Below are 22,498 nucleotides of genomic sequence, written 5' to 3' on the forward strand. Positions count from 1 at the left end.
TCATCGTGTGATTTCAGAAAATAACATAGCTGTCACTCATGCGGAAATTGTGAGGAAGAACAAAACAAAGGAAGAAAGAAAAGAGAAAGAGAGCTAGACTGAAACTCTAAGAAAAGATAAATAAACTGTATACATGTGTAGGTTTCTTATAATTGCCCTACTGACCTAGCTCATCCTCTCCGAAACCCAAGATGTGTCCCACAAGCATGGAGCCACAGGAGCCAGCTGGGCCCAGACACAGAGCTTTCTCCTGCCACTGTTCACCACTTGCTGATGTGGACAATGTAGACTTCTGGAGGATCCGCAGGTTACTGAGACAAGCAAAACACATACAGTACAGAAGGTGAATACATCATTACCTTGTCAGTTTATCTCATGCAGATACTGCCCATTTCTTACATTCATACATTGACGTACACATGAGAAATACAGTGCCATTTATTTGCAGCAGTAACTTTTACTTTGAGTAACATGGTTCATTGACCATGTCTTTCTTTTCCACCCCGTGTCTCATGGTGTTATTTAAGACCTTGGCTTTTAGTTTCAAAACAAACATCATGCCGGAGCCTTCACTTAGCCACAACAATATGCCCTCAAATTGTAATGGGACACAGAATTAACCAGGACCACACATTGTTTTAAACACAGTGCCAACTCCTGATAGTGTACTTCCCCTGCACTATTTACTTCCTTTGCTTACTCAAGCGTCAGTGTTTGACATCAGCAAAGTAGGATAAATTACAAACCAACAAAAAGTGTGAACAGCACAGAGCAGGATGTCTAATCTCCATTTACACTGAATGGGCTGTGCCGTTGTGGTGACAGTAACATAAAACTTGTTTTCTGCCACGTGGATGGAACTTTGTGTTTACTTTGGCACATGGCGATTCAAGCGACATATTTTCAGTGTCAAGAGATGAAAAAAGAGAAGAAGAAAGAGATTGTTGATCTCTATATGGCTAAATATCTTTGTCTGATCCGATCCGATAGGCTAAAGCTACTCCAACGTCTTAGAAATAAAGCTATCCATTGACAGCTGTGCATGGAGTGGATCTAGATCTCACAACATGTAGCAACTTCATTCGTTTGATTATTTATCAGAAGGGTTTTAACACAACCCTTTTTTCATTCTTACCCATTTTTATCTCCAAACACATAGCTGCCATAAAGTCTTCTAGACTGGCAGCCCCTGTAGACGAAGCCCCCCACAGGCGGTGCTCCTCCACTGGACTGCAGGTCATAGACAGAGGGTTCATTTTCTGGGGAGGGAAAAGGTGGCAAAGGTCTGATTTAGGCACTGCTGGCTGCATGCAACATCAATAGATCATGTTTTATGATAGATTCAGTCTAATCCATGTATTAATCACAATATCCATTAACCTACATCCTTCAGTGGTAACAATCTAGTCATGTACTCAATGAATTATAATAATTTATGCCTATGATAGTATGTGTGGTTTTGGTGCCGGAATCAAAAAGATGAAGAATGTTTCCTTAATATAGTCAGTAGTCATGTAGACATTGCTTAGTGATTCCTATTCCTGTTAAGTCGTGACGTCACGCCCTTTCAAAATATAATTTCCGGGTCCAAGCCGTCCGAGCCTTGTATTTCTACAATGCTGCAGTGCCGTGCTTCCCGTTGTTTAAACAGATCTGAGATTTTAAAAAACTCGTAATTGTCCGACATAAGAGGTGATTGTAATTGTTCACATGATCAGCCGTGTCTGTTTTATTTCAATGGAGCGCTTGGACCCGGAAATCGAATTCTGAAAGGGTGTTGCGTCAGATTCAACAACCGGATTAGGGGAACCCAATTTGATTAAAAAAAAATGGCAAAGACCGCATCTTGATTTAAATTGGAGAGCCATATATTTGACTTCTTCCATGGCTACTTAAACTTTAATATGTCTTTATCAAAACTGCAAGAGAATGTCTTTTATTCACAAGAGTGATGTTTTCTGGATTACAGTTGTCTTGGCAAATGGAAATCTGAATGGATGGAGGTTTGCTGCCTTTTAAAATTTATGATCCAAGACCTGGTGAGCTCATTTCCCAACTGCAATCACTTCACAGTTTGGGTAACTGGCAAAATCAGGCATCAAGCCAAGTGAGACGTGTTATGTGGAAATAACAGGCACATTGGCTTGAAAAACCAAGGGATTCATTTGGGTTTCAAAAACAACACTCGGAGCAAAGATGAGCAGTTTTTTTCTCTCTTTGAAGAGAAGATTAAGCATTGAGAAGGTGCTGCTGTTATTGATTATTTACACAATGTTAGAAGAACTAGGCCCCTCTCAGCTGTGTTTTCAACAATACTAAACCTTCATCTAGACATTTATTGTTGTTGACAGCTTTAAATCTCACGTGCGGACATAATCTCACATTCTCTTGGCAAACCTACACTCCACAAGGGGGAAATGTTTTTCGATTGCATCATTTTTACATTCAACCTTCACTGTCTCAGCACTCAACTCTGTTAGATTTTTGAACTTGTTGCCAAAACACCATGCTCTTGAAAATGAAAGACATTCGCAAAAACAAACACATGGCATTTTTTTAGCAGGATAAATATGAAAGGTTATCCAAGAGGTTAATTTATTTTCATGTCTTGCTTAAGATGGAATGCGATCAAACAAAACTCAGGAAAAGGTTGCACTCAGTTATTTTTATCATGAGCTTTTAACATTGCAAGCTAATGAACTCCTTCCAAACTTAAAAAAGGGTAAATGTGTCATGGAGATTGTAACTCACCATAATCTTTCCCATTAGTAATCTCCAGTATTCTTCCTGCTGATGTGTTTTTGCCACTTGCATCTGTACAGAGGATCAGGAGACTCCCATTGTCAGTCTGAAGACGATCCACTGCACACCTACAGAACAGAATAAAGGAGAAACAGCCGTTTGGACACCAACCAAACTCTTTCCTAAAAAGACTAGCAATAAAAGTGCATAATTTATTATATTTTTGAAACAACAAAAAACAGTAAACATTTGAATCAGTTGTAGCAGCCCAATTTTGTAAAGTGGATCTCTTTTGCCAGTAACAGCTGTTCAGTTCTTCAGTTTGAAGTTGCTGAAGTTGCTCATGAAATGTTTCACACACCTGCCTGGGTCATGTAATCCATGAGCAAAGATTTCAGGTGGCTGGTTGGTGCTGTTGAAGTACGGGTTGTTCCGTGGTATGGAATAAGGTGATGTACAGCAGTCTGTGTCCACATCTACCCTCAGGACGGACCCTGTGAAATCACTGCATTCAAACACACAAACAAAATACACCTTCACGATGGTGGGAGCTAGGAAAAAGATTCAATCTTGGGGCACACACCAGTACTCGATCATTTTTACTGAGATTCAAAGACCTCTCATCTCACCTGAGTCCATCCATCTCCTCCATATCATCCAGGGTGATCATGCCATCTCCGAGGACGATGTGTAACAGACCATCAGGGCTGAACAGAAGTTGACCGCCTAGGTGCTTTCTGTGCAGCTCTGCCACTTCCATCAGCACCCGGACAGTCCGGGTGTCCACCTGGTTCGGGTTTTTCCTAAGATAAAACATAACACATCTGTCACTGGGTTTCTGTAACAGGGTGCAGAACTGATGGGTGCTACACCTTTCTATATCTACATTCCATACAATCTCATATGAATATGTATACATAGTATACACTGTATTATGGTCAGAGTACATGGCTTTTGGACACAGTTGGCTCTTGATTAGAGTAAAAGCACCTGAAGAAATGCAATGTAATATTTTGAATTATGACCATGAGACATGATTTTATAAGTACATGCTCTGATTGTCTCTAATAACTTTGAAGAATAATTGTGGCGATGGTTAAAATGATACCAACACACGAAGAAGAAACGCTGACATGACATACCAAAGAAAATCAAACATTAAATGAGTTTAAATAGTTTGTTGTCTGGAGACATTTAGTCTAATGCATGGCCTCAGTTAGGCAAAGAGAGTGGGTGGAGATGTAATGCAGGCTTTAAAATGTTGCGCAAGTTCTAGTGCAAAGTGAAGATCTGGCTTCACAGTATCAACAACAAATATTTCATGATTTTTTTGGGTAGTCCTGCAATTTTTAAAAAGCAGCTTGCCAAAGATAAAAATAATGACTCTCTTAAACTACCATCAAATACTTTAACTGTCATTTCTCTATTGAACCCTCAAATTAGGGACTATACTCTGCAGTCACAGAGACTGCACGCCAAGCCTATAATTAAGATTAGATCATTAAATTAAACATACAACTGTAATTATGCAAATTAAAATGTAACACCTAAACACATTCGTGAGAAAAGATTGTTTTCTTAATTACAGGTCATTGTGAAGGGAGTGTGTGCTATCGACACAGAAAAAGGTAAACATCGCTATCATCACAAGAGTGTTGCAAGGAAACGCCCATATTACACTGTGTGCTGTTGAAGCTTTCATATTTACTGTGGTTACCATGGTCTCTGGCAAAAATGTATCAAATCAGTGTTGTTGGATGGAAATAGCCAATATTATAATTAATTCCTTCAGGGTTTTGTGATCAGGACTTTTTTCTCAATGTCAAACAAGTTTCCTTTTGTATTGTTTACAATTGCACCATTTGAATGTTAAAGCAATCAACAGTAAAATAAGAGCATGTACTGTACTGGGAAAAGCAGATTGTGGGAATTCTCACTAATCGTCACGCATTGCTTCAAATTACGACTGACCACATTGTAAACTGTCCAGTGTTTTTCAATGGTTAAATAAGTGAGTTCTGCATGAAGAAATGCATGCCCATGCTATATTAATTCTCAATAGTTAATAGGTCAGTTTAATGTTGTGTAGACTGCGAGGCAGCCGAGGTTTTGGTTTCCTTTCATGCAGTGAACCACCCATATTTAAGGTAGATGTGGCACACACTTCTCCCATTACCTCGAAACGGTGTATTCAACCACACGGAGAATGTGGTCGTGTGGTCCGATGGCCCAGCGCTCTTGGTTGGTGGTGTAAGAGACGTAGAGCTTGCCATTCTTCTTGTAATTGGGGTGGAATGCCAGGCTTAGCAGGCCCCTTTCATCTCCACCCTGCAGTCAGATGAGAAACACAAAAGATCCAGGAGTTAATTATGTCCCTCCTTGGCTTCTGCTCGGGCTGTGTGGGGTTGGAATCAACCCCCCTCGGTCATCTTCATCATCACCAAGACCACTACATGCAACCCTTGCACACCCATCACCCCCCAACTCCTTTAATTCTTCAACCTCTCTAATCCCCTTTTTTATTTATCCATCACATTCCCTTTCACAGCCCTGCTATTCTCCCTTTCTCTCTTTTTCTACCCTTGCCTGTTTCACTTCGCACCTTCACCAACCTTCTTGAATATACCATTACCAACCATTATAAAGCATTTGACTCCGTGTAGAGCTGCTCCTCCTCTACAACCCCCCGCCTTTGCCCAGTCTTCTCTGCAGCCTGGTTATGTGCGCTTGTCCACAGGGTCGTGGGGCCCCTGTGACGCCCAGGCCCTCCCGGTGGCCTCCATTGTGCAGTGATTTGTGTGTGTAATCTTTGGGGGATATCCGTGAATGCTACGCTGAGTGGCTGAAAGAATTTATTAGCTCACTCACAGTTCATAGAGAGCACAAAAGTGCAGAGTGCTTCAGTCCGTGCTTTTTGCTCCCCGTCCCCTCTGTCTTTCCTGGTTTACACAAAATCCATGCAAAATTCAAGGCTTGGAGGGGTCAGGGGGGGTAGAGAGCTGCCAACTCCCACTGTCTTGGCAACATGTTTAGAAAACATCTAAATTGCTTGTGTAATATGTAAACCTTTGTCTCACCCCGGAGGCAGCTTCATCAGTTGTCACTACCCTGGTGGTCCTCCCATCATAGTTAGCTGTAATAATCAGCTACAGCATTTCATTCCCTGGGCAAGACAAGCAGGGCTGGCCCTTTTTTTTATGTCATACTCTCCCTCACTATTTCTTCTAGACAAAAGAATGAACAGAATGCTATTCTTAGGTGTAAAGAATGTTTATAAAGTTGTCTCTGTGTGATTGTATCCTCTAAAAAAGCTTTTTCGTTCACTAAGGAAATTTGTGAGCATCATGTGAGCATCATGCAGAGAAGTTATCTCACTCGTGGCAAACAAACAAGTATCATGTCTACAATTAACACAGCTGTCTCATCCTTCAGATATTTGCTTTAAAAAAAAATAATTCAGAAAAAAATACATCTTGGTTGAAAGTGAACATAATGTAAGTGGCAGGCTAGTCTACGTCACAGGCCAAGGAACACATATCATAAATAGGTGTTGTGAATCTTGTAGTTCTGTTTGGACTGTTTTAGACCCGGCCCAGTCAAACGCAGCAGTGACACAGGCCACATGTGGATGCAAAAGAGATGACTCTTTGCAAAGGAATGTACTGAAGTACTAGTGAGCAACAACAGAGACCCACATGATAAGCCACAGAGGTTCTATTAATCTGAATATAAAGCGAAATGTTGTGAAAGTTGACAAATAAATCTCCACCCCAAAAGGCTCTGCCGCAAATTTATGAGGGCTACTAAATGTCAGATCATTGAAGTAAAAAAGAAAAGGAACTATGTGTGAGTGGATGCAACACACTGCACAGTTGGATGTTAGTCGGAGCAGAGGTGACTGCACTTTGCCAAGGAATGTCAAAAGGCTTCATATTAGGACAAGAAATTCTCAACTGCACCTTGAAATGCTAGATCCATATGTTGGATTTGAGGATGCACTGACTCACATCCCCAAAATAAACTCACCATAGGAAGTGGGTCTAAGACTACAATTCCTAAGAGGTCTAGATCCGGAGCCAAAGGGGGACCACCAAGATACACAGTGGTTAAATGGGCTGAAATATTAGCTCCCTTGCTAATGACTTGCTCCTTCAGCAGCAACCGAACAGCAGAGCCGGCATCTGAGCCATAAGAAACACTGCATTAGAAAGCCTTTCACTGCAGAGCCTATTCAAGGAGATACCTTGATTAAAAGAAAACAAAGTGCCAACCTGTGGCCCCTGAGCATTGATCATTCTCAAACTGCTGCCAGAGCTGCAGTAGGTAAGGTATTCTTGGCATGGCTCAAAAACAAATATACTGTACAAACAAGCTCATTTAGAAAAGCTACAGGTTTTATATATTGTTGGCTGCAAAGTGAATTTTTAGGGGTTTCAGCTTCTGCATTGTGGGTTTAAAAGATGTAATCTGATTCAGGAGATTTGCTCTGCCTTGTGTTATTGTACATTTTAATTATTGTATCGTGTGTGCACTTTTATAATTTAGTATGCTGTACACTTTTCAACGACAACACTTATGGATGAGGCTGAAGGACAATTTAATAATATATTAAAAATTAAGAATAATTTCTTAACAACAAATTTTAATGTCGCTGATTGTAATGCATGCAATCAGACTACCGTATATAAATGACTCATGTCAACTTAAAACACATTCCCTCCATTTTTCCCTCAAACATCTTTGGGTTTTTTATGACTGCCATCATTCTTCCACAGCCAGACAGGGGGTTCTGATTGAATCTCTCATGAGGTATTATCTCTTCATTTTTCACAAACACCTGCCTCTGCATTCCTCTTTTCCTTCCAATTCTGTTCTCTGGGGCTCCGGCTTTGGCACTGTCAAAGTGTTGGCGTCACTCCACAGAAAGCATGGGAAGTGAGGTGCAGGGACGAGGAGCGGTTGTTATCTCACATCTCACGGTGCATTACGTAGAATGCTGGTCCTGCCTGAGTGGCAGAGGCAGTGACACACACAACGCTACCATTTCCAATTCTGCAGGGGCAGCTGTCTTTGAGTCCAAATGATGCACGTGTTGGCTCATGCATTGTTACCCTGGACCTTTTGATCCCTCCTCATTGGCTCGTGGGCATTCCTCCAACAAAAGACATTCCACATAAGTTGATTGGAGCAAAACAATGTCTACGCCCTTCACTCAAAGACTACCTGAAGCATCTACGCTCACAACTCCCTGACACACACAGACAATACACACACCTCCTTTGTTGTATTCTCTGTTTTTCCTTTGTGCAATGAGAATCAAATATCCAATGCAACTCCTCCACCTGTTGATGCATAAATCCTGACAAGTTCACAGCAATCTCATGACACATTAATCCTCCCAGCAACCAAAATAAAGATATAATCCATCAACTGGGCCATAATGTTCATAGATTAGACTTTTCTAGCTGACATCCCAATGTTTGAAGATAACTGTGAGATCAGTATGAGTCATAGTGAAGATGAGGCCCCTATTTTTAGTTTGTATGTGAGCAGCCCTGAGCGTCTAATAGCCATTGAGAATGCAGAGCAGCTGTCAGCGGAGCAGGGACAGAAAGAATAACATGCTGTGACTTATTTGTTTTAACAGTGAAATATTTTATTGCAGGCCCCCTAACCCCTGTTGCACAGGCTAATACATGTTAGTGGACTGTCAGCTTTGGGTTGCTGCTTACAAATGTCTTCATTTATAAAACTCATTGTCACTATCACACATGCTCAAGTGTCTTTTCTAAAGTTGTACAATGCAAGCAAGATGCTGTCATTGTTTGAGCAGCCTCAAAGTTAAGAATTCAGTTGCAAGAACAGATAAAAGCCATTCTTTAGTCTAAAGATACCACGAGACACCACTGTACTAAGGGTAGATTTACATCCCTATCAAAGAGTATTGTTTTTGGCTTGAACTGCTGCGTCTTAAATTTGGTTGCCTTGAGAGCAACTCCAAACAAGTTCATGGATAATTGTAGTTGTTGTCATATTTAATTGTGTTCAAAGTTTTGTAATTTACTTTTCCATAAAGCATTATGTAACTCCTGTATGCTTAAATCACTGCCATCCAATAAAACATGTTCAACTAGGGAGATGGAGTTGTACATCAACTAAACCACAACTGTGCTTGTGTTGCACATATGAATGAACATGGTGCCTCAGATTCAAAAGACCTTAATTGACAGGCACAGACAAGAAAGCCTGAGGATTGCTTTAAATTTGGTTAAAATTTGATTTAGTATAGCATTCCACTGTATAAAGAATATTTGATCACTTAAAGTTATATTCTATAATGTATTTTCTTTTGTACTTTTGTACTGTATTTATATACAGAGAAACTGACTGGAGTACATCCAAGCTGAAGCAACAAAACTTTTTTTTCTGTTTGATGTTGTATGTATAGCAGGAAGTGACAGCCAGTAATTCGAATAGGGATTTGTGTTTGACACACTGAAAAAGTAACAAAAAAATAAAACAGGAATGTTCAGCACATTATGCAGCAAGTCTGAAGTACTCAGTAAAGTATGGTGGTATTGGAATAAAAAATACTGTATTGGTCAGGATTTTAGTAGGAACGGTCAAACACAGCAACATGCACCATCACATCCTATAGCAGGGCTCTGTCCAATCAGGAGGTTTGTTCACCATCATATTAAAGGTGTGTGAATGTGAGCTTGTTGTGGTGAAACCACTGCAATGATGACATGGGTAATGCGTTTGAATGTGTGTGTATGTGTGGTGGTGGTGGTGGTGGTGGTGGAGGGGTGGGGGCCTTGAGTATAAAGATTGAATTTCAGGAGAAGAACACCCACAGCGCGGTTCGCAGCCCACACCGCCACAGCACAGCATTGTTTCTATGCAGTTCAGCTTAATTGGCACCGGGGGGATCCGTGGAAGGAGGGGGATAGAGGAGCAAAAGGGAAACACAGAACATTACAATCAAAGCATGTGTATGGAGCTGATGATAAACCCGTTATCTGCCCTGTCTCCTGGGGGCCTGGGTTCCTCTCTCTGTATAAAGGCAGCTCCATCCTGTTGATGCTGCCGGTAAACACCTTAGCCCTCCCCTGGTTCTGTTCAGCCCGTGTGGCTGGGAGCCCGTTCCGGCAGCCAACATCACAGAATAGGACTCCTGAGGCCTGCGGGGGATTGAGCCACGTCTAATTGTCATAATGATCACTTTATCCACAACCAGTTTGGATTGAATGATGATAAGAGAGCACTGCAGAGCAGTGAGAGCATACCGCAGGGGGCAGTTGCATATTCAATTGCTGTGCTCCGTTTAACTTCTTGTAAGCAAAGGGTCTTGTCATTGGAGGGGCAGGAGGCATTCGTGATGGATAAACTTCCTGCCTGGGAGTGTGCCCCACAAATATCCCAGCCAACTCATCTCGTGCCATCTCAACAATTTCCGAACAATTCTCAAATTCAAAATCTAAGATGCAGTAAGGAAAATTCAAATCTGTGCATCTCTACTTGCAATATTTACAATGTCACCAAGAAGACTTTCAAGAACTAGCACCACAGCACAACACACAGTGGGTTGAAAATACATCAAATCTATGACATGACGACTGCTGACTGGCGTAACAATTTCCAAAAATCTGCATCACAACCAGACGACATAAATGAGAAAAGATCCTTATTTCTTTACAGCCTTACCCATGTTTATTTCTCTCAGAGAGGGCGCAAAGCCAAATAGAAGTAGAACACATATTTACTGTCCCCTTGATACCCTTATCATATCCCCTAGTCTGGCAGGCACACTCATGATGGTAGGAGGTCAAGCGGACAAGGTAAATGCTTGCGTGCCAATTCCGGTTATAAATACAGACCAGTCTCTTTAGCTCTTCACTTTATATAAATCATTAACCGCTAAATATCTTACAGTAAGAGAGCAGGAGAAAGCAAAAGGATATTTCAGACATTTGATAAAACACTTGTTGAAGTGAATAAAAAGCATAGGCAAGGTAACAATTTAAACCTGGGAGAAATTTGTTGAACTGTCAGTCCGGTCATCATGTTGGGTATTGAGTAAGGCACTATGTAAAGCATTGGGTAACCATGTGGGATATTAGAAACCTTATAGGAACAATATGGGAGAGATTAAGAAAGCCATTAACCCATCTTGTGAGAATTAGCAGAAAATTAGCAGTGAGCACATGTGTGCTCTATGTACAGTCAATTAGCAGATAATAGCGTAATGATCAGCCACAATCACATTTGATGAATGACTGCTTGTATGGTGTAATTATATAATTTAATACTAATAGTGAGCAGGCACCACTTTCAGGGGATTTGTCTTGGCTGGAGATGGTCCTCACACGTTTACATAGGTGCAAACCGTTCATTTTGTAAAGAATTGTGTTAAGGTTCTGGCACATTACTTGTATACTCTAGTAATGTAGCAAACAATATTTCATACGCCATCAGCAGAGTTCCTTTCCTCTTTCCTGTTTACATCTGTGCCCAAATTACATCCATATTATCATGTTACCTCTGGAATTCCTTCGACACTTATAACACTATGACGACAGGCTCATTCCTACCTTCAGGCCGTTCTGCACCAGCTTGTGGATGTCCAGGAAAGGCTCCTTGATTAGGTCGAGGTCATGGTTGAGTATCCTGACAATTCCCTCCCTCTCCAGGACAAAGAGCCGCTGGGATCCATCTCCACAGTGCACCACGGCCACCGGCTGCCTCAGACCACTCAACACCTCCTGGGCACAGTAGCAGTTGTGTTTGTGTTTCCTGGGTAACAAGGGAGACAAAAGGTCAGAGACTGATGGAGGTGGTGAATAATCCAGTTATATGGTAGAAGGGGTATGACAGAATTTGAATAAGTAGTATGTGGAAAAAAAAAAAAAAGTTTAGGTTAAACTGTTACGTCTTATAGCTGATTATTTTATATGACATTGAAAATGATGAGTTAAATACCTCACTTTTCTGTCTAGGACTGCAAGTACTTGACATTTGTCTTAACTGACTCAACTAGCACTTGTGCTATTTCGTTTTTATGCCTTGGTTTTTGAAGTGGGATGTTGCATTTTGCTGAGGCTGAGTGAGGTTTTTCTGGTTTACTAATTTAGTGACAAGTCCTTTGCTATGGTGGTAACATTCTTAACCAGTAGACACGTTAAAATGCACAGCGAAAATCCAGTTTATCATAGTGTCTATTACTATTACCTGTCCCCTTTGATTCTCTACCTCTGTCTTTACATTTTAATTAAAAAAAACTCCAGCTTACCAGCTGTGTGTGTCATCTATGTCTTTTAAATGGATCTCGCCAAAGTAGCATAGGTGGTTCAATTAACCCCTCTCACCTGCACCACCCTCCACTGTGCAGGTACCTGACAAACTATAAAGACAAGAACCCTAGTGGCTTTCCCACCTGTGAACAAGGCTACTTTGGTGCAGACAGCACAGAATTTAAAGTCACGACAATTCACTTTTCTGTTTTAACTTATAATTATGAAGTAAATGTTGACTGCATAATGCAATGACCTAGTCATCTAGTTCCCTAGAAGCCACTGTCTTCCATCAGGTATGAACTCCCTGCAAAATGACGCCTCACTATTTGGCACAAACGAAGAGGAAAACACTTGAGCTGTGATTGTACTTATGAAGTTAATGAAATTATAACTTAGAACGGAGGCTTCATAGTCTGAACAAAGACAATAAACTATTTTGCCTTCCACATTGTCATCAGCAGCGCTTCACAGCTTCACTACTGCCCTCTTACATTTCACGATAAACCACATCACTGTTTACCAGAAAGCATTTCACTAAGAGGCAAGCCAAAACAGCTTACAGAAGCTATCCTCAGGTAATGTTAACGTAAATGGTGGACAGTGTACAGTGATCCCTATCTGGCTGTCTTTGCGACAACAGCACCAATACTACCACTTGGAAAAGCTAGGGGGCAGTCTATCTGTTGGCACTTTAAGGGGGATAAGAGAAGCGGTGATTGACTACAACCCAGATCATAACCAACTAACACCCAATGGCAATGTCTAATGCTGGATTATTTCTTTTCCTATCCTGTTTTCTATGTTCCTGGGTGAGCTACATACCACCAGAAATAAAACCACAAATAAGTGCACCACCACTGCCTCTGTGGATTCCACGAGGAACACATGAGCACTTGAACACCGCATCTTAGTTGCCAGAAATAAAAGGCTTGCATTGTACAATATTAGCCCCTAACTATGACTTAATAAACATAAGAAAGTCCTGCTCATTTACCTGAATAGACGTCTCAGAGGATAAAGGACTGCAGGGACAAATGAGCCCCTGACTCTCTAACTTTTGGAAGTTATTTGACTGAATGTTGGTTGCTGCTATTCAGGTGCACATACTGCTTGGCTCTCTTGCCTCAGGGAAAACAGAGATGAAAGGCATCCCCCCATGGACAAAAGGCCAAAGCCCTCTGTGATGTACAGACCTTTGCAGTGAGGGAGGCAACCAGAATGACGCAGGCTAAGCATTTTCATTATGTGAGCAAAGCTGAGTAAATGCAGTCTGGACAAACTTTAGGATTAGAGAGGAGATGGCATAGCATTTCTGTCTGAGAGGATGGACCTTGCCAAAATGGACCAGTGAACCCACAACATGTGACCAAGGCTACTGCTGTTTTAATAAAAATATAAAAGTCACGGTTGAATGTCATGAATCTGAACTTATAAGTACTAATGAAGCCTGAAAAATTCCATTGGCTGAAACACACTTAAGAGCTAGCCAAAACTCATCCAAAGTAATGTACATCTTGCATATTGTAACTGAATCCTCAAATGGAATAAACCATGGTAAAATTCAGGCTACAAACCTGCTGATATCTTCTATTTTCTCATCTCCCAAGTAGTTGGAATCTTGCCCTTGTGGTCGCTTTCGTTGAAAATCTGGAAAGCACGGGCTGGCATCTCTCCTCCCATAGTATTGGCAGAACTCATCCACATCGGCCTGGAACAGTTCTAGCAAACACAATGGATACAGACATAGACAAAGGGTCTTACAAATACTGCATGGTTAAATGACTTCAAACAGTGGGCTCGTGTAGACACCTAAACCGAAAGAATGCAATGGATATTCTTCTGACATTGTTTTTTATGGTTCTTCAGCTGTTAAAGAGTGACAAAGACAAGAAAGAGAGAAATGGTGTGATGTGCTTGTGTGTTGGGGAGGGTTAAAGTTATGCTTGATGAGCCAAACCAAATCCTGGCTAGACTGGGCTGAAATGAACAAGTGAAAAGAAACTGGGCCAAACCAAATGGATCACAGCTTACACAGGGCTCTGCTGTGAACTACGCCTCCTGATGATTGCATTCTCAATTCAAGTTTACATCATCATTATCTTGATTTAGGAAATGCTTTTGTACTATTCCTAATGGATTACTATGACAAAACTGTCGTTTTTCTTTCTTTGAAATCTATCCAACAACATAGTTAAGCTTTGCTTGTTTATCTGACTTTCATTTTACATTCTTAACCAGAAGACAAGTTTAAATGCACAGCAAAAATCCAGTTGATCATAAAGGCTGGTTTCTAGCATCCCACTTAATCACAACTCATGTCCTGTATTAAGGGATTCTGTGTACAGCTCTTACGGCCATCTAAAGGCAGTGGGTACATAGTGATTACCATCTGTAGTCATCTTATCTGAATGACAAAGCCCTGACCTTTCAAGGAGTCGAATCATATATTCCTCACTCAGCTGGTTCTGCTCACATAGTCTTACCACACTCTGACAAACCCAATAAAACTATCAGCGACTGCGTGTCATCAAAAGAAAACTGGATGGAAATGGTAGGACAACATATAAATTGGCAAATTCTCGCTCCATACACAAGTTGAGGGGCACATCATGTCACAGCTCTTCCTATCGTCTGTCAAAATCAACACATCAAAAGGTCACTTTTAACAGTCAATGATGGATTTCCCTGCGCAAAACTGGGTTCTTTCAATTAATTGGAGAAAATACATTTTATTATTCCTGCAATTCATAATTCCCGACCATTGTCCTACCAACAACTGTTTTGCATTAGTGTGCAACATATGGGCACAGCATGCAGAATGAAATAATCATCTGTTAAATATGGCATGAAATTTGAAATAAACAAAAATTGTTTGCGGGGTTAGAGAAATGATTTGCTTGCATTGCCAAACACCAACGTGATGTTCCCAAATGCTTCCTGAGCTGCGTCTCAAAAACATTCATTGAACTTTTGTTAAAGTCTCTTCTTATCCGAATCGAGGGTATCATATGCTGTACAGATTGTGAAGCCCTTGGCTAGAAAAATACAGTCAACTTGACTTACTGGTTGTTTTCTATGAACTAGCACGTGCATTTAAGATAAAACTGCCATTAAATCATTCCTCATTTCCCTTTGGCCCGTGAAAAGTGATCTGCGTAAACATAGTAGTCACACACAGCTACACCTCCAGCCTGTGCAGTCACAACACTATTCCCGGCAAAAAGCAAAGTGTGCAATGGGTTTCAGAGGCCCTTTGTGACCTAAAAACAATCTAGCCAATATTGTTTCCTTTAGTCAATCCCTCAGAGGACAGAGGAGAGCAAATACACCAGTGATAAAAACACAAACAGGACTCTCCCTGTCCCTCCTTTCATCTTCCTCTCCTGCCACACACCGACCGCAAGCGCTGACCGCACCGAATACTGGAGGTGATAGGATATCCCCTCAAACATCTAAACACAACATGAAGATCAAACACACACAAAATCACACACACACACACACACACATACACACAAAGCTCTGGCTATACCACCCACTCACTTGTGTCTGCAGTTATCTTAACCATGCTGGTTGGGGACCTTGGGTGCAAAGTGGGGGTGAGTGTAGAGGGGAGGAAGATATGAGAGAAGAGGAGTACAGGGAAGGTGGGAGGCCTACAGGCAGAAATGAGAGTCAAGGCAGTAAATGTCTTTATTGAGAAATGGGGGCTAAGTACATGGTCTAATCAAGGGCTGGTAGGAAGTTTCATGGGAGCAGGACGACAGTTATGGGAGCAGTAAAGGCTACCGTTTCCTTTTAATACCTTTGGCCAGCTATTCTGAATTAGCAAAAGTTAAGGACATATTATATTGCCTGTTCATGTTTGTGGTTATATTCACTGTGACTGCCTTGCATGAAGCAATTATTAAAAACATACTTTAATTAAATATTTAAATATAAATAATGTTTGGTTTTAGTAGGGTGTGAATTTTTAAAGTTTATCGTATTTATATTTGATACATGTTCCACTATTATTGTAGAAAAAAGTATGAACCGAGTAAAAGAGAAGAGGAAGAGCATGCAAAAGGAAAAAAGACAAGAAAGAGAGAGCAAAGGGGGGGAGAGAGAGAGAAAGAGAGAGAGAGAGAGAGAGAGAGAGAGAGAGAGAGAGAGAGAGAGAGAGAGAGAACTTTGTCCATATTCCCGGCTCTGCAGCACTAAAGTTATACTTCCATCTGGTTATCTTCCAAGGCAACCTGGGTGGCCCACCCAAAGTACTTGACATCTTGATGCACTTCAGCAGTTTTACATACACACAACCTTTGTAGAAAAATAAATGTGTCATTCGTCACCACATATGCTGATCTGTAGAGGGCTGAGGGGAGGGGGGTGGGACGTAGGGAGGAGCACGACATTGAATACGGGGGGGGGGGGGGGGGTATTCTTCTCTGGATTCCTCTCTTGAGCGTTTTTGGTTTGACTCTCTGAGTCCATATGCCTGTCAGCTCACGAGCAAGTAATACAACTCCAGACAAGTCATCTTCTTCTCCTTCCCTCTGTCTATGCTCTGCGGAGTCCAACTCGCCAACCTTAATTGTAGTTCAAGTGGCTGTACAAGATATGCGAGCAGACCATTAGATGCAGACGAGGATGGACTCAGATGGAATGTATGTGTTTGATATTTGACTTGAGCTGCAGCAGCATACCATGTGGGTGGGTTGCAGACAAGTGTGTTTGAAACTGTTCTCTGTTTGCAAATCTTGGCAGATCTAATCAGTTTGTGGCGACAGAGATTGGAAGAAGACTTGGCTGGAGGAGAGAAGACAGTCAGAGAGTGTTTGATCATGTTTGGTATGCAATATGAAGGCACAGGTACCCGTGATCAAAGACCAAATGCTTTACAAGGGCAGATGGGTTCCTATCATTTAGCAGTATCATATCCACAAGGAAACTGTTGCATCAGTTACCCCACCTCCATGTTCTGTGGATTTTGCCATCTCATAGTAGAGTTCATAGTCGGAGATGACAGGGGCCAGTAAAGCAACACTTCAACTATGTTTAGATTCATGTGAACTTACTACGCAGATGAAAACATAGTGGTGGCAGAACATGTTTTTTTAAAGGGACAGTTTATGCCTGAGGAAGGAAAGGTGCCGAGCAGTCATGTCTAGACCACAGCTAGGGTGACTATGTATCCCGAATACAGAATCAACTCCAGGAGTTAAATCTGGTGAGCAGTATGCAGCAACAGGTCATAAAACAGTTCATTTTGCTCCAGTCCAGTTTTCTGGTACACTGGCTTCTGTTAGTGCATGTTTTCCCACCCACATTTGCAAATCTAATATTTTCTATTCCCATGTCAGGAAATTCCTCCAATGTGTGTATTATTACTACACTCAAGGTCTTCAAAAAGGTAAATGTTTGTAAATGTGTGCTGATTAAAATAAACTTGCATGATCAGAACAAATCTATCAGGGACAAGAGAACATAACTTTCTGCTCCTAGTGCCATAAATACAGCGAGACTAAATACTGCATCATAAAAAAGCCAAAATATTGCTCAGCTCTTTGCTAGACCAAATGTGCTACATCAGACTGCAGTTTAATCAGCAAACTGGTGTTGTGTCTATAGAGGTAGTGTGTGGCGAGTAATTTTACTGATGCATTAAAGTGCATCAGTAAAGCAAGGAGCAGGGCAGCGAGCAAGCAAATGGGGGAGACAAGCTCAGCAACAAATGGAGGTGAGGTCAGATGAGGTAAGAGCTGGATAAATAAATATTCACAGACCAGACTACTGACGCACCACTTCTAGCATAAGTCCAAAAATCTGCCACTTCTACATGTGCAGGCTGAGTCTCAAAAAGAAATGAGTCCTGCTGTGAATTTTAATTCATCACAATAAGGGCTGTCAGTTTCTTTTCAAAATGAGACTGAAATGAGAAAGTATAACGTATGCCTTCTTTGACTTACTTTATTCCTGTGTATATGTTTACTTGCGTGTCACCAGGTAACCACACAGGGGCTATAATTCATGTCACATTTATGGTCATTATTATCTGTATTATAATTACCTGGTATGTGCCCCCTGCAGGTGTAGTAGAACTCGCGGCAGAAGTCCTGGCAAAGCCGCGGCAGGTCTGGCTCCCTGTGTGGCATCTTATCCATGTCCAAGGAGTGGAACAACACCTGGGCATTGGGGGAGCAGCGGGCACACTTGATCTCCTCCAGGAGACGTCCACATTCGGTGTTGTTGGTGGAGAAAATCTGGAGACCACATGCAAGAAGGACCAATGCCTGATTAAAAAGATTTTTGTAGGGTGTGCATTTTCAAATCAACTTCAGACACTGTTGAGGTTTTTAAGGACTATAACAAATGAAATGCTTCCAAATATTAGCCACCAAACTTTTTCAATGTGTCCTTTCTACAGTAAACATGGAGATGCCAAAGCATTTTTCAGCTCCCACCATGTAACAGCCTTAAATTAGCTCACTCGGTTTTCACACAGAAAGTCAATGATCTCTACTTAATCCAAACACCAAAAGGTTACAACACATTCAGATAACAACTGTATGTTAACAACATACATTTTTCCATATGGTATGGGAAAAGTGATATACTCTCTTGGCAATAACATCTTAAGCCAATCCATAAAGTATGTTAAACATCAATGTCATCAAGTAGTCTGTTTATTATTTACATGATCTTCAGATTTGACATGTGGTAGTTATTGTTAGGATTGGTATCGTGCTACAGTTAGTTTGCACGGCAATTTTCTGAGCATCATCTGTAGAATGAAGAATGAGGAGGGCGACACACAGTCACTTGAATAGTGTGAAAGTCTGCAGCATCTCGACCACGATCTGCATGAACGTTCACACCATTCACACTGCAAAGACTCTCCTAATTATCACTGGTAGTGGTATACCCTCTTGCCTCATTTTAGAGTTATTAGAATTTCATGTAAACAAACTAAGTCATTTTTAAAAAAGCCCTGCAAGTGGACATGTTAAAGCTGAAGACCACTGATGTTTTCACATGTCTATCCTATCCTTGCAACATGTTCTGTGATTTCCAATTCTCTATCCTTTGACACCAATTTGTTCAACGTTGAGGTTGGAACACCCTGTCTGTTTGGAGAAATAAACAAAGAAATCATCTCATTCACTGCCTACTTACCCAAGCTCATAAACAGTTAAAGTCAAATTACAATACTCATGTCTGACAGATCCCAGGGCATGAAATGAATGAAGCCTCAAAACCTGACATGGGGTTAATACGCAAAAGTACATAAAGAGTTAATCCAAAAGAAATTAGCAGGATTATTTACATAGCAAATTAGCCGTAATAAAACACAATGTAATCTGTTTTAGGTCAAGAGCAGCGCTGCTTGGGCAGGCAGGCAGGCAGGCAGGCTGGTAGTGCTTTGCTCTGTGTGAGGTCCATGTGTAAACACCAATTTAGAGATAGACAGGCACATCATTCCCACTCTGGTATCAACAAATTAGCAGTCTGTCGAAGTCAATTAGACCAGCAGACCCAAGGCCAACATATGGATGTGTTACATTTTGCTCTGACTGCAGAACAAGTTGCAACTGGGGAAAAGATTTTCTGTTTAGAAGTTATTCAGAGCCGTATTTACCCAACAGGTGGCAGAACATCTGGCAAAACCTTGAGGGTCTACCTGAAAAATATACTAACAGAAAATCTCTCATCACAAAAGAGAGATCTTCTTTATAACAGCATATTAAAAAGGGAAACAAATAAATTGTAGCCTTTTTGAGGACCCATAGTTCAATTCAGATCTAAATCCCACTTTTGTTCCATATTTTATCTAATTGTTGGCGTTTTCCTCAAAAAGGGAGCTCCAGGCTGGCTATGACCCTCTATGTGTGGTGTATCCCTCTGTCTCCGTGCCCTCAAAACTCATGCCATGCAGTGTTGTGGGCATGCCTGCCCTTCTGATCTAAATTGCCCATTGATTTTGTGTGCCATGGGCTGGCACAAGGTCCACGGAGAGTAGCATTTGTGTGCTCTCAGCCATGCCCCGTGTCCATATGTTGCTGGGATGGGCTCCAATGTTGCCATCATCCAAACCAGAACAAGTGGACCTTTGTTTGTTGTCTTTTACTGAATCTCAGTGAGTACGTTCCTCAAAAGCAGAGAGAAATGGCAATGAGGCTCAGCTGTTGCACTTTTGCTGAGGACACGCTAAAGCGGGCCAAGAACAGAGCCATAATCAAACAAACATGGAGCAATAATAGCAGTAAGAAAGTAAAATCGTCATTAACATATTCCTGGGCTATTTTTTTATGTTTACATTACATTGTCGAAAGTTGGCATCGCACCAAGCTGCAATGCATAGCTTCATGTGGGAGAACAGCTGTTACAGGATTACTTCTTTCTAGGAATGAAATTGCCGGAACAAACGTGTTAATATACAATGCCACACTTGGAAAAACAATCTCTTGCATTTCAATTGCAATAAATCAGCCAGGCTCTGCAAACCTCATATGGTCAGAGAGACTGAGAGGGAGAGGGGGAGAGCACTGATGTAGGCAATGCTTAGCTTTAACAAAACATTTGTCCTCAGGGAATAGGTGTAAGTTGGTTGGCAGGGGGATATAGTGAAGGACACACACCCTCTCAAAGGCATTAACACTTGGACAGGGCTCATGACTGGGGGGAGAGTGATGTTCTCCAGCTTCTCCCATTAGTGAAACCAACAAACACAATGGTGTTGTTGTTATTCTTTTGCCATAATCAGAAAGGGCTCCGTGTGTGGGCAGTGTAGTGGGGAGGAGGAGAAGTCGAGTTCGTCCTATTCACCCCCCTTCTCTCTCTTATTTGCATGACTTGAGCAAATTAAATGATGCAATATGGCTTTTTTGTCGCAACACAAAGTAAGATACCACCCAGCCACTGAATGATTCGAGGAGTGGTTTACATGAGAATGGTCCCGGTGAGGATCCAACGGAATCCGCTACAAGTTTGGCGCATACAGTCGCTTTTTTTCCCCCTCACGGAAACTGAGCATGTGTTTAAAAACCCTCGCTTACGTTACATTTCAGCACCTATTTGTATCACTTCGGTCGATGCCACGACGCGTAAGAGTGACGCGTAAAAGCGAGCGTAAGGTTAGTTTGTTTGCGGAACTTTTCTAATCGACGTCAACGTTACAAACAAAACCGCTGTCAGCTCCCAGCTGCGGTTGATAAAAAAAAAAAAGATACAACTGGGCTCCTACCTTTTTCTTTTGGGGTAATGTTAGCCCTTTCTCCTGACAGTCGACTGTGGCGAGAAGTAGGTAACGTAAATCGGCGAGTGATTACCATGGTAACGCCGAAGCGCGTTGGGCAGTTGCACCAGATTGTGTAATTAAAGCAAGACACCCGGTAAACAAAATGTAAATATATCCTAGAAACCTGGACGTGCACACGTGATGCACATAATGAAACAGGTAAACCCTGGCGGAAAAGACACGGACAGAGCAAATGAGTTGTTATGAGAAGATATTATAGTGATATCATGAGATTAAAAAAGAGCCCACAGACATACAGTAGGCTGGAAATTGGGACACAATGGGGATTTTATAAGGTGAAGCTATAGATAGTTATTCAAACAGTCACAAAGGTATGGTGGCAACACATTATATGTGTCCCTATATGAATGTTAAATTAAGACTTTTTCATCTGGACGCTCAGACGCTTCATAGCCCAGGGCAGTTTCCCCTGACCATCCCCAAATTCAGCAACAAGAGGCAGAATGACAATACACTAGGGCTGTAAATGCATCTCCTGAGGCGTTTTAAGCAGTAAATCCCCCAGTCCCTTAATTTAAAGAAAATACAGCGTGGTGGATGATGGACATTAACCTACCCGAGCATCCCCGCGGTGCAGGATCTGATAGGCGGCTCTCCTGGTGGGACAGCAGGACACACGGGGATACAACCTGTGGCAAACTTCTCCTCCGCTGCTGCCGCTGCTGCTGCTGCTGCCGTCAAGCAACACTTTTCGCTCCCTTTTCTTCAGCCGCTTGGGCAAGCTTCCGTCGTAACATCTTCTTCTCCTGGGGCTAATTTCTCCCCTCTCGCCGAATTTTGCGTCTCCACATTCCCACACGCTGGCCGCGATGGCCAGCACGAGTACAAATTGCAAATGCTTCATAGTTTAAAAAATCATAAAATTAACCAAAAGGAAAAAAAAATGAAAATGCAATAAAACACAATATCTACCCCCCCTTTTGAAAAAAAGAGAGGGGTTAACCTGCAACGTAATATATAGGCTCTATGTTTTTAATGTGGTGCTATATTTCTCCAAGCAGCAAGCCAAGAAAAAATACAAATAAGCTGTTTGTCAGAGCAGGTGTCTTGAGTCTGCTATGAAGAAAGGTGTTTCAAAATAAATTGTGGTTGCTTCTGTTTATATAGTACAGCTCAGAAATAAAAAATGAAATGAAATAAAAGCAAAACAATAAGACAA

General features: G+C 41.5%; 1 protein-coding gene across 1 annotated transcript in view; it reads right to left on the reverse strand.

Annotated features, from left to right (window-relative positions):
* hhip (hedgehog interacting protein) overlaps positions 1–22,183 on the reverse strand; it is a gene marked incomplete at its 5' end in the record, with an annotated part of 33,241 nt that extends 11,058 nt beyond the window's left edge. The window contains 10 exons of the mRNA XM_083923760.1: positions 166–311; positions 1,136–1,259; positions 2,752–2,870; positions 3,104–3,247; positions 3,372–3,545; positions 4,919–5,070; positions 11,337–11,538; positions 13,613–13,757; positions 18,091–18,283; positions 21,896–22,183. Coding sequence (XP_083779886.1) covers positions 166–311; positions 1,136–1,259; positions 2,752–2,870; positions 3,104–3,247; positions 3,372–3,545; positions 4,919–5,070; positions 11,337–11,538; positions 13,613–13,757; positions 18,091–18,283; positions 21,896–22,183 — 1,687 coding nt within the window. The remainder of the gene's footprint in view (positions 1–165; positions 312–1,135; positions 1,260–2,751; positions 2,871–3,103; positions 3,248–3,371; positions 3,546–4,918; positions 5,071–11,336; positions 11,539–13,612; positions 13,758–18,090; positions 18,284–21,895) is intronic.
* Positions 22,184–22,498: the final 315 nt, after the last annotated feature.

Source organism: Echiichthys vipera, assembly GCF_963691815.1.
Source record: "Echiichthys vipera genome assembly, chromosome: 2".
NCBI classification, from domain to species: domain Eukaryota; kingdom Metazoa; phylum Chordata; class Actinopteri; order Perciformes; family Trachinidae; genus Echiichthys; species Echiichthys vipera.